This window comes from Gobio gobio (genome assembly GCF_949357685.1).
Source record: "Gobio gobio genome assembly, chromosome: 20".
Lineage (NCBI taxonomy): Eukaryota > Metazoa > Chordata > Actinopteri > Cypriniformes > Gobionidae > Gobio > Gobio gobio.
The window spans coordinates 23440054-23453913 of record NC_137113.1 but is presented as its reverse complement, the minus strand read 5'-3'; the positions used below and the strand labels follow the sequence as shown (position 1 = coordinate 23453913).

The window sequence follows — 13860 nt, the reverse complement described above, 5'->3', positions numbered from 1 at the left end:
TGAACTTCATAGGGGTCTTATTGGACAAATCCAGAGAATTGAATTTGCCAGTGTGAAACATGGCTGGAGCAGCACTCACAGTGTTGGTGAGATTGGCCAACATGGGAACCACACCATGGTCTGTAATAACGGCCAGGTTCTCCACATCTTTGGCAATTTTGGCAATGGCTGCGCACACGCTCGCCAGCACATCTATATTTTGTGATTTTAGCAAGTTAACAATGAGCTCCAAACCACCCACAAAGGAACGCACCATTTCCCCAGCATCCTGAAACACAGATAAAACAAGAAACTGTCATTAATTTTGATTTCACACAAAAAAATGGCTGATTGAGAAGGCTATTGTTGTGCTGTATCATGTGAAATAATTCACTGAACTATTGAGAATAGCTACATCTCTCTTATTATATTTGGAGACACTCCAGCATGCTTTGGGATGTGACACATAACTAAAAGATTTAGCAAGTCTGTACTCATTCTGTCACAAAGGAAACCTGTACAGGTCAAACTCAATCAGTCAACACTACCTAGAGAATATACTCACCTCAGAATGGAAATATGGCTGACAAAGGGTGCATTTGTTATTTTTATAGAGGGCACATTTTCTCCCAAAGGCCTTAGGTCACATGGAGGCTCATGCCAAAGTCATGACAGGCAGCAGAGGCCAACCACAGTAGAAGAGTGGCATTAAAAATACACATGCCGCACAGAAATGGCAACTTTAGCTACTCTTTTAGTCCCAGTTCAGTCATTTAAATGGTGCCAGAGGGTATGTATCATGCCAGCATGGCACCAGGCTGTTTAGAACGATTATAAAATAGTACAGTGATATCTTTATTGATGGTACAGAGGCATATCATTATGGTTTTGAAATCAGATGGAGCCAAGCATTCAGTAAGCAAGCCATTCTTGTATTGTGGAATGATTATGGAGTATGGAGATTATGCTGCTTCTGTTCATTCATGTACAACAAGAAACAACCATGGCTTGAGTTCACCTCCGGGTGAATTGGATCCTCCTAACCTAGAGAACAAAGTCTAAAGTCCCTGACCCTATTGTAAGTGCAGTCCTCTGAGGTTGTCTTGAGAACAATAAAGTCTGTCCCTCTATAACCCTGTATTCCACAACACAGCTTAACCCTGATAAACCCTTGTACACAGCACAGTAAAAAGCAGCCTTCCACCCTGCAGACCCAGAAAGAGAAGCAGAGACCCAGCACAGGTCAAGCGTGCAGAGTGCAGTGAAGACGGCAGCATCAGAGAGGAGCCTCTAAAGTCATGCCAAAGGATGAGCTCTGTGTTTAGTGTGTCTGAGCAAAGATCAGGGAGGAGAGGGGAGGAATCTGCAGCGTGTCTCACACAGGAAATGGCAGTACAGGAATACTGATGAACACTGAGAAATAGAGAGAGAGAAAAGCGGGAGCAGAAGAGGAAGTATGGCAGAGCCACCAGCTGCGGAGGGTCACTGAGGAACCCTTTCAACCCAGGGCCCACAAAAACATCCCCAACTAAGTTCCACATCAGCAAACACAGCACGAAGTCAGACATGCAGAGAGGGAGGAAGAGCGAGGGAAAAAGAGAGAGAACGGATGAAACACAAACAGTGTACAAAAACCAATGTAAGCCAAGCTGAAAAAGGGAGAGGAAAAGGCCTGAGGGAGAAAAAGGGAAGAACAAGATGCTGAGAGTGTGAATATGAGAGATAAAATAGAGGGAACTGCACTCAATAACTATTATAGCATTAAAGGGAGTGAGTGAGAGGTATAACATTTTAAAATGTATGCATTTGCAGATGTTTTTATCCAAAGCAACATAAAAGAAGTAGTGTAGCACAAAGCCAATTGTGTTGTCGTGTGTCTTGTTGTGCTTGAACACCGTATACATGTAAAATACTACAGTCAATGGCCAATTCTCACGTGTTCTGCATGTTCTGCACCTGCTTGAGAGGACATAACTCTCCATACCAGCAGGTGGCAGTAGTCTGTTTTCGTCATTCAAAGAGAGAAACTGGAAGAGCTAAGACTGCAGAATTGAAAACAGTAAACATAGCATCCTTTGTTAAATTTTCACTGACAAAATGCAGTCATATCAACAGGAATCCACAGGATCTGGAATTTTGGGCTCAAGGATTTGCCGTGTTGACCAACAGAAAGATGATTGGTTTGAAAGTGATTTCTTTGTGAGCTGTGCTTTAATACCCCACTACACTATTGACAATAAACATTAAAATAAATGTTTTGCCATTTTTCACAAAAATTGCAAATGTGACCACACTTTGATTATTTGGGCTAGTTAAGCACAGTCCTCATGAAAGCAGACAGCACTGCATGCTACATGCTGAACATCCTCTACCAGTAAAGGAACAAAGCACAATCATACAGTAGCTCATAATCACAAGAGGATTCATAGTAAGTACCAGCTGTGGGCGCTGGTAGGGATTTTGAAGCCCCCAGATGTGGTTCCTCAAGCATGATTCTCATAAATCTGGCCCTGCAGCTGCTAACTCAATCCACATGGGGCTTTATCTAAATAACTGCTGCTGTGAGGCTGATCAGGTTCCCGGCGTGGATGGGTACATCATTTCATATAGTCCTTGCCACCAACCCTAACTCTCCTCTCTCTAAAAGGGCTGCTGAACCATTGCAATACATGAAATGAACCTGCATTGTTTGAAGCCACAGGGGGCTACATAGAGAAAGAAAAAATAAGAAATTCTTCCAGAGAGAAGCAGAAAACTGTTTGCTTAGACGAGAAAAAAAAAAAATTACATTCATTATACAAACAATGTTCTTTTATTTGTAACTGTGCTGATAATCTACAGGAACAATGATGCATTTGTGTTAATGCGTTACACAAGAGGCTCAGGAAAGCAGACTTGCTCTGTGCCAGCTATGAGATTTAATCTATATATAGATGAGACCGACTGCTTTGTTCGCATCTCTTGTTCTTCATATTCTTTAAGTATTGATGCCACAATGGCATTAAACGTTGCACTGCCGTCTATCGATGTTGTCGCTAAGTGCTTCCAATGAGTTTTAGAGAGTGGTCTGCACAAAAAATTAATTAGAAAAAGAAGCAACTTGGGCATTGCTAATCAGGATTTTCTCGGTCATCAAATCTTTCACTTGTGTATGCCATAGAGATGTTTTTGTCTTTCTGTCTTCTGGTTTCCAAACTTTTCTGCCCATACAGGTACTGATTCTCCCATTACATCCGCTGGTATAGCACAATACTAAGTGTGTTCTGTTGTTTAATTTTCACACTTGGCATCACCAAACAACACTACACTATTAGATTATCAAAACAGCCGCAGATAATAACATGAGGATTCTCTCCTACAGTAAGTTTAGTGAAACACTGCAGGTGGAGATGAACGGGGGGCTGTTTTGAAACTGGGCATAAATAAATGTACCTTTGCATTTTCAATGCAGGGGCAGATGGCCCAGGCAGCACTGGCCTGAACTTCTGGATTGGAGTTCTTCAGCAAAGACCAAAGAAGACGTACACCATCAAGACGATCGATGATCCTGAGAGAGAAGAATAACAACTTGTCACATCTGGACACTGCGAGAGATGTCACACCAAGCATACAACAAACTGATTTCTCACCTGTAATTACATCATTTACAACGCAGTGTACAGTGTAAGCTCATACATTTATTCGCCAACATGTTTATATGGCTGTTTTCCCAGGGTTTAGTTTGGCTCTTGCAGCAGACTATCCCTCCTGGTGTGACGATGAAAACATTATGATGATGAAACAGTAGCAGATCAGAAAGCTGCTCAGCATGGCTTTCCCATCACATCCCATCTGCACAGTTCCTCACGCTGGTACCCCCTGCTCACCTTCCAAACTTTCCAACAACTCCATTCAAACATGTTCACATCAGCCTGGCCGAAAGCTGACCCGTACAATGCTTTTAGGAGGTCAGTGTGGATATTTATAGAGAACCGTGGACGAACACACATATTCACACACACTCGCACAGAGCACGACGTTTAACTCTGTTGCTGTCGGCGACTTGGAGGAGGAAAAAACCCAGAGAAAGTCCGTTTTCCAAGTCAAACATTCTCAGAGACAAGTCTTTCTATATTTCACTGCTTCTGAGTGAGGTTTACTTAAGAACAGGCTGTATTTCATGCTGCGGATATGATTCTACTAAAGGATCTAGTCAGGCTCTGGGAAGCACGGGAAAATGACTCTTCAGTGCGGTCCGTTTGTCAGGTATAAATAACATGTAACCTGTTTCCCATGTGTGCATCCAGCGACAAGGCCGACATTCAATGCTGTCATAATTGCTAAACCACGCCGCAAAGGGAGGCGCCAGTAAACAGAGGTTGGGCCAAGCACTGGTCAGATCCATCTCAACACCAAGTGTACCCCCCGACCCCATCCTCATAATAAATCAGTTTGAGAGGCATGATAACAGGGAGAGCCCCACGCTATCCTAAGAGGCCACTAAATCCTTCAGGAGCAGGACATAATCCTGCACTTGAACAGGTAAAATGCACTCAACACTACAGCAGTAGGATGTACTTAGAAATCAGTCCCTAGGCTGGTAAAGCAGTGGAAGTACATAGTTTGTCTGACAACAATGGAAATTCAGTTGGAATTATGGATGAAATATTTCAATAAATCATTTTGAAAAGGTAATTAGTGTGTTTTCAAACTGACCAACATGTGGAGGGCAGACCATGTATTCTTTGTACTGGTCTTAATTTCAGAAACAGGCCTGAATGTGCTGTTCTACAAAAAAGAAAACAGTTATCCAATACAACCTAAGCTAAATGCTTTGCAGACTACTTCTGTTTAATTCTCAAAATAAACCATCAACATGGAACACAAAGGAATTAAAGAACATTCAAAAAAGACTCTGTTTAAAACTACAAGGAAATGGGAACAAAAAGACAAATCCTAAATATAGATTCCATGAGAAAACATGTTCTTCAAGAGCTGTTACATAGATCTTCAGCACTAAAGTTCTTGGTCACTTAAATAGTTAAATGAAATGAATGACCTTATTTCTTCAAAAACAAGCTTTGTGGACTTTTACTACACCATTGTGGTTGCTCACATCCATAAACGTATTAATCTTACAGACAAAGGCTGTGTGAGCTTGGGTGCCGAAGAGAAGGGGAACAAAACGCACTTCATTTGTGTCCAGCCTTAATTAAGAAGGGGACTGCAGTCTATAACAGTCTTGTAAAAGCAATGAAAGTCAGATGTGCTAAATATACAAAAAGGCCAATACTCGAATCTCTGTGAATGTGTGAATTACATGGCAGTTTTGTGCTTTGCATATGTTTAAGACAATGATGCTTGTTTGTTAACCATATGCCACCTCTAGGGCTGAGTGTTGATACAGATTTCCTTATGTGATTCCCAATCACAAGCTCTCAATTTATTTTCCAATTCGATCGATTTGATTCAATTCTGGTTTAATTTAATTCAGATTCCTCTGGGTGCATTTCATTTATATGGCCATTTTGCTTCTATATGAAAGAAATTCTCTCTCTACTAATTATACAAGGAAGTGTTTCAGACTGGTTCAAACCAGTGATAAGAGTATTTCTTTTTCAAGAAAGAGACTATACATACACTGTACTGTATATTTTTGATTCACAAAAAAGTTGGTTCATAACACTCATTTGTTAGCCAATTGGACTACATTGGTTGTATTTGTTTTTGTTGGATGCAGCCTGAGAGAGAAGCTCAATATAAAGATGTTTTTTGCTAATATTTCACAGTACACAGTCTTTTTTATTGCATGACACTCAATACAGTGCAGTCAAGTGCACAGAGTGAAAGTTAAAAAAGACATTCTGTATATTCATCTGTGCTTATGCTCTCCTGCCTGTTTCTGTTTAGCAAGTCCAAATGGCCGTTGTCAGAAGTGCTTTCAGCTTATACAAACTGACCGCATTGAGACAATAAAAGGCCTCCACCCCGGCCACAGCTATGAGTCTCACAGCAGGTAAAGTAAACACAGATCTTCGGGCTCTGTAATTACGGCACCAGGGCTAAGGGCTCTCGCCCTGCATGTGTGGAGCGCGGAGCCCGTTCAAACTGCACAACCCTGGGCCTGTTGGATCCGCTGCAGAAGCGGTGAACATGGAATCTTTTACAGAGAACACGAACAATGCCTTGTCATTCTAAACCAAGCCAACGGCAACAGTGAGAGGGATTACAGGGCCAGTGTTGGACACTGTGAGGATTGTCAGCTGTTGGATTGTTTTAGGACAACTGCTTTGGATCCAGGTTAATTAGGTAATACAAAAATCAGTGAAAACAGTCTGATATGGGCACAGGGGAAATCTGTTATAGTTATACAGTACAGAGTACAGTTTAGAGTGTTGTAAAGTTAAAATCAATCAATCTAAGGTAAGACTTACGCCATGTTCTCAGGGTCAGTGGCACAGGCTCCCACGGCCCTTGTGACATTGACCAGAAGAGCCTGGTTTGTACCAGTGAGTAGGTTGACCAAAGGCTTGATACCACCACTCTTGCGGATGATGGCAAGATTCTCAGATATTTGGGCACATTCTCCCAGAGCCCCCACTACGTTAACGAGTACCTCTTCAGGTTGATCTGTGAGCAGACGTACCAGAATCTCCAGTGCCTTATACTCCTGAAACCTGGGAAAAAGAAAAAAAAAGATTACTCAAATGCAAGCCCGGGAAAATGGTGCATACATAATTTCCAGAGTGCTTCTGATCAAAAACAAATATCAATTAGTTATCTGCTAGAAGAATAACATTTTCTGTTGGTTCCACAAAATAAGCATTTCTGGTGCACACTTGCTTGTACACTAAAATTTTAAAATTGCAGCTGTTGAATAAAGTTTTGTAATGAATAGTGAGTTTTAATGGGATAATGGTGAATCCAAGTTGTGTCAATATTGCTCTCAAGGACCTTTCTTCATTGGACATGAAATTGTTTGTTTATAATTAGATGAAGCATTTTTTCCATCATGCAATGGATTGTAAAAACATGAAGACTCAGAACCCTAAATAGCAACAGGAAGTATTCGTAAGGGTTGTGGATATCTGGGAGGAGAATAAATCCGGTGATGTTATATTGCCGCAACATTTCCCACGCTGCTCGCAATATGCATTTATGCTCAATGACCACATTTTCTGGTTTGGAGCGAGACAACAAGAGCTTTTGGTGCGATTCTGGCCTTGTTTGCCAAGTAGTGGTAAACTACAGTAAACATTTAAAAGGCATATAATGTGGTCACAGGGAGCCTCAACTAATCTCTGACGTACGGTTAAGCTATATGGCTTTTTTTATTCACAGTTACGGTTTCTGGCTAAGCAACCTTGATGGCCATTGGAAAGAGTGTCCAAGATCACTCGGCTCTGGTCAAAGTCAACCAACATTTTCCTGTGAGTGAAATTTAAAGAATAGCTTCCAAAATTAGCTCAGCTTCCTGCACAAATAAATAAATAAATTCATAAATAAGGCCAGGGCTATGCTTAAACATAGCATGTAAAACAGAGATGCCATCAGAGAAATGTTATCAGTATGCTACATTAAAGTTGTGGAGTAATTACATGTTACCTCTGATAAATGGACTGTGGGTGTTGTCTATTTTTGTAAAGCCAACACCAACCTGCCAAATTACCATGCCAAGAGAAACAACATGAAACAGCACCGGTCAGTCGCTACCACAAAACAAAGGTTAAAGAGTGAGCATGCACTGTTTTAGAGCTCCTAAAGGCATCTCAAATGCTCCCATTGACTATTTGATTAACAGTATAAAACTTTGCGAAGCACATTGTTATTGTTGCAAGAAAAAAAAAATTCACAGACAAAGGATATTTCATGTGGGTGGCTGAGGAAAGACTGGACAGAAGAATTTTTAGAACTGTAAGTGAACAGTAAAACCCAAAACAACTGACCCTTTGCTAAGCCCCGCCTTAAAAAACATTCCTATATTAGCAACTGTTGCCATCTCCCATTTTCTCAGACAAGCATTAATTATTTACTAATGTACATTTATGGAGATAAACTGTTTAGATATATTTTAATGGCAATTTTTATCAGTTCTAAACCCTCTCAAATGAGGCTTTTCTCTTTTCTTTTCTTTTCAGTTTACTTTGAGTGTTTGTCACCCTTTTTTTCCAGTGTCTACAGTTTTTAAATCACATTACTGCATGATTTAAAAAAGAAAAAGAAAAACATCAGATAAAAATGCTTTGCAATGTCACTTAACTCTAGCCCATGTAAGAATAATTTCCTTTGTCTTTTTTTTTCACATTATGAGCGGATTTTACATAAAATTGCATGGTTCATTGAAATCTCCAGTTCATGCCTATGAGATGTGTCTGAGTTAGCATCAGCAACCAAGGGGGGTAGAGCTATGCGAAGGGTCCATCATCTAAAAATTAAGCTACTGAAGAACACCTCGATGTGGGAAGATAAGGGAAATTAGTGGTGATGCACCAAACTGAATTTTTTAATGAAACATCAAAACTGAAACCAAAATGAAGAAATCAATTGAACTGAAATTTAAAACCAAAAAAGTGTTGTTCATTAAATTTGGGTATTTGAACTTGCTATGCTATTCAGAGTGTCGTGTCCTCAGGTGATAAATTCAGCAATTTGTTTCAGCCAAACAAATTGTATTCATTGCTCTCTACTAGTATCATTTTTAGTAACAGTTAAGTTTGTGCACACTTGTGACATGTTTATCTTTGTTGTGTGTATGACTGACATTCTGACATGGTCAATGCACGCCATGGGATAGCACCGATTAAATGTCACTGTTTCGGTCAATGATTTCGGCCCTCTTTTTTTGCCATTTTGATGAATATTCATCACTAGAAATTACTGCATAATTAAGCCTTTAGTGAATTCTAAGCTGAAAGATAATAGATTACAGTGATCTTTCAATAAAATCTCTATGAATAAAAACTCAGAACAGTGAATATCAGCATTTTGGTATAATTATATTAAGGTTGTGATTATAATCATAATAATATTTTTCTTGTTATATTGTAATATAACCATTTAAATTGTATGCATCATTAATCAGCTAAATGGTTAACATATGCCTTTCCCAGCATGTTTGTGGAGGTCTCAGATTCTCTTTAGGCACAGCCACCTTCTAAAAGCCCCTTCAACCTAGCCCTGAACCCCTCTTTCTGCTGGACTCGCATGGCCAGCCCTCTCATCAGCCACACAAAGACATGCTGTCTGCTGCTGGCAGCACCGGGACTCTCAGCTTGTGTGCTCTCAATGGAGAAAAATAAGGCACTTCAAAATTATGACCACTGTAAAATACATTCTAAAATGATTTTTGCATTAAAACGCCAGGCTGGGATTGTTTCTGAAATGGCACACTGCGCTTACACCAAGACCAGATGGATCGAGAAACCTTTCCCTGGTAAATGCTCACTGACATAGTGCTCCTCTACTTCGACAGATTTAATTTGTATAAATGGTTGGTTGTTTTATTCCAAATGCTGTTTGACCTTGATGCTTTATATGTTGTACAAAAAAAAAACCATTGTAATAAAACCAGTTCTTTCTTCATGTCCAAGTATTCATTAAATATTCTGCCAGAAACACAATGGTTTTCTATACAGCTGTCAGCTGACATCTAAGACTTTCAAACAGCCACCTGTGCAAGTGAACACAGCACAATACAGACTATAATACATAGGCGTAATTCACAGGTGGGACAAGTCCCTACCACTTTACGCCAAATTTGATTTCCTCACTACAGGAAGGTTTACAAAGCAAAGAAAAAGCACCTCCAATCCATTGTTCTTCATAACTGAATTCAAACACGTAAAACATATATTTGTGTCAACCCGACAGACCTGATACACTATATTGCCAAAAGTTTTGGGATGCCTGCCTTTACATACACATGAACTTTAATGACATCCCATTCTTAATCCGAAGGGTTTAATATGGAGTTGGGCCACCCTTTACAGCTATAACAGCTTCAACTCTTCTGGGAAGGCTTTCCACAAGATTTAGGAGAGTGTTTATGGAAATTTTTGACCATTCTTCTAGAAGCGCATTTGTGAGGTCAGGCACTGATGTTGGACGAGAAGGCCTGGCTCTCAGTCTCCGCTCTAATTCATCCCAAAGGTGTTCTATCGGGTTAAGGTCAGGACTCTGTGCAGGCCAGACAAGTTCCTCCACACCAAACTCGCTCATCCATGTCTTTATGGACCTTGCTTTGTGCACTGGTGCGCAGTCATGTTTGAACAGGAAGGGCCCATCCCCAAACTATTCCCACAAAGTTGGGAGCATGAAATTGTCCAAAATGTCTTGGTATGCTGAAGCATAAAGAGTTCCTTTCCTTTGGAACTAAGGGGCCAAGCCCAACCCCTGAAAAACAACCCCACACCATATTCCTCCCTCCACCAAACATTACACATGGTACAATGCAGTCAGGTAAGTACCATTCTCCTGGCAAACCCAAACTCGTCCATCGGATTGCCAGACAGAGAAGCGTGATTGGTCACTCCAGAGAATACATCTGCTCCAGTGGTGGTATGCATCACACCACTGCATCCAACGCTTTGCATTGCACTTGGTGATGTAAGCCTTGGATGCAGCTGCTCTGCCATTCCATGAAGCTCTGCTCTTGAGCTAATCTGAAGGCAACACAAAGTTTGGAGGTCTGTAGCTGTTGACTCTGCAGAAAGTTGGCGACTTCTGTGCACTGTACGCGTCAGCATGCACTGACGCCGCTCTGTGATTTTACGTGGCCTACCACTTCGTGGCTGAGTTGCTGTTATTCCCAATTGCTTCCACTGTAACAGGTTACCGTGGAATATTTAGTAGTGAGGAAATTTCACAAATTGACTTATTGCACAGATGTCAACCTATCACGGTACCATGCTTGAATTCAATGAGCTCCTGAGAGCAAGCCATTCTTTCACAAATGTTTGTAGAAGCAGTCTGCATGCCTCGGTGCTTGATTTTATACTCTTGTGGCCATGGAAGGGATTGGTACGTAGCCCGGCACGTCACCTATAGGAGAAAAAAAAACAATCCGTGCCGACGGTTTTGCAATCCGTTCCCTCAGTTTGTAAACCGTGATCACAAATTCTTAAACTGTTCCCTCGGTTTAACAAATCGTGCCCACTGATTAATAAACCGTACCCACGAATTTCCAATCCGTGCGCTCAGATTTTGCAAACCGTACCCTCGGTTTTTAAATCCGTTCCCACAAATTCATAATCCGTGCGCACGCTTTCACAATCCGTGCGCAGGGGTTTGTAAAAACTTTACTCACGGATTCATTTTAGAAGAAGAACAGCAAACTCCCAGGTAGCCTATGTGTTAACGAATCTTATTGTTTTATTGTGTATTATTCATCAAATTATATTAACTGCAGTGATTCTCTATAAACGGGTGGCGGAATACAACGATTGTAGATAAGAATTATGTGCGTCAAAATCTTGTTTAACTGTAATAATCCTAGCACTTTATTATTATTGCCTAATAAACCTGCATTGTGTATTATGACTTTTAATTTCTTTGTTCCCTTTTCTTCTTCTAAATGCATGTAGCCTAAATGCAACTATAGGCAAATAATAATTATAATAATAATAATAACAACAACAATTATTATTATTTATTGTATTGATTTTTTAAAATGTATTTATTTATCAATTATTTTTAATTTCTGACTATAAATGAGTGCACTTAAAACAGTATGTTTATCATAAAATAATTAATTAATGCTTTATTAAAAAAAAATATTTTTTACAGTTTTAGAAATGTTTGTGTAGCCTACTATTCATTTTTAACATGAAGACTTGTTTTGTAACAGCGCGCGGCTCCGCATCCGAAGACACCGGCGGCGCCAGGGGGGGGTCCTAAAAAACGCCTTGATTTGAAATTCTTATTTTGCTTCTTTTTTATTAAATATAGGCTACAAGCAATTAGTTTATGAAACCTTGATCAAAATTAAAATACAATTTATAGAAAACGAAATTCACTTTAAAGAAATGATTTCTGCAAAACAACACTCAATAAAAATCATGTCTGACCCCACTCCTTGTCTCCAGACATATTGCGTGTCTTATAGCCTATCTTACTCATGCCGACGAAAGCGCCTGGGAATTCTTTAATATTTATATATCATTTTTGCAGTTTTTTTTATCACTTCGTTATTTTGGCTCGGAATTTCGTTTGTTGGAAATATGAACTGAATTTAGAAATTAAATTTGAAATTAAAAACTTTGCGTTTAATAAACAAAATAAATTTTTGAAGCGTTTGGAGTGGAGTAGGCTACATGCAAAATGTAGCCTATTTAGATTCATAGTTAGGCTATATGTTTAAATATTAGCCTATTATATTATTGTTTTAATTGCATATGTTGATGATGAAAAGTGAACAGCATGAGGCTATAAGACGCGCAATATGTCTGGATAGATGGAGTGGGGGCAGACATGGTTTTTATTGAGTGTTGTTTTGCAGAAATCATTTCTTTAAAGTGAATTTCGTTTTCTATAAATTGTATTGTAATTTTGATCAAGGTTTCATAAACTAATTGCTTGTAGCCTATATTTAATAAAAAAGAAGCAAAATACACTATATGTTATAATGCAGCTAGAGCAGGAATCAAGGCTTCATCGGGACAGTATTCTCGCACAAGGAAGTATAATTACACAACATTTTAAAATGAAGAGGTGTTCTTTTGGATTTCAACTGTAATACCTAATGTGCTCACTCACAGAATCAGACACTACTGCTATTTATATAGCACATTTCCCATTATGAATTATAATACCATTTGGTTCGTTGGTCCGTTAGGTCGGATTGCTTTTTCACTCGGGCTGAGACCACCTCGTTCAGGCGGTTTCGGATCGATTGTTTTGGTGCGGATCCGAGCACAATTGCTGTGTTTACACACACCTAAACGAACTGAACCAAGGAAGAAAACGCACCAGGTTCTGAAACAAACGCTCAGGTGTGAAAGCATCCTAAAATAATGATACAAAGGAATGGATTCTACATAAAATATAATGAAAAAGTTATGGGGAAAAAAAGAGTAAGAAAAATAAGAGAGGAAACATTTTAATTTGTGGGAAAAAGACTTAAAGAATTATAAGTATTAAGACACAAGAACAATAACTACAATGATACTATAATGATAAATATAATGTCAGATGGGTTCTGATTGGCTGTGAAGAGTTTTTATTGTTCATCACCTTGACGGGCACTCTGAAAGTGATTCCAACAATATTGTTCCTTTCTGTTGTTATTTTTTATAGCTGTGGCATAAACTCCACTATTCTCTAGAACGATTTTTTAAATTTTTATGGTTATAGTTATTGTTTTTGGTGTGTGAACGGGCCTTTATACAAAAGTAGTGTTCACAAACTTTGTTTACTGGCTTGTTTAATCTCTTTAAAGCATGTGTTTCAATGAGGCTTCTTCAGAGGTATTACCGTGGCCCCAATCTTAACAACTAAATGTTTTCTCAGAGCATTACTTTTCTTAGAAGACACTTATTTGGCTAATGGGACATTAAGCGAATTGAATGTGGCATGGGGCACCTGCCTCTAGTTTCAGCAACCTAAGCTTGATGTAAACGCAGGATGAGCTTTTGTCAGTTTTGACTTATGAGGTGGAGAGAGAGTGGCCTTTCTGCTACTGGGCCATTTCAGACACAAGCCTCCCTCTGAATTCCTCTTTCAATACTATTCTATTTGCGACTGGTGTAGGGCCAGACAGTAGATCCTTCTGCAGATCCTAGTCTATAACAATCCCATAAAATAAAAAAAGCTCTTATCATAAACTAAAAATGTAAATTCATCAACTCCTTGGCCTCGAACTTGTGAAAATAACACCTGATAATTTATAGACAGGTAATGGTGGAG

At 39.5% G+C, this 13860-nt stretch overlaps 1 protein-coding gene across 1 annotated transcript in view; it reads right to left on the bottom strand.

Moving 5' to 3' along the window:
* odad2 (outer dynein arm docking complex subunit 2) overlaps window positions 1-13860 on the bottom strand; it is an 85914-nt gene that overhangs the window by 12519 nt on the left and 59535 nt on the right. The window contains exons 16-18 of the mRNA XM_079801199.1: window positions 6393-6635; window positions 3412-3526; window positions 80-268 (exon numbers count right to left, since the gene is read on the bottom strand). Coding sequence (XP_079657325.1) covers window positions 80-268; window positions 3412-3526; window positions 6393-6635 — 547 coding nt within the window. The remainder of the gene's footprint in view (window positions 1-79; window positions 269-3411; window positions 3527-6392; window positions 6636-13860) is intronic.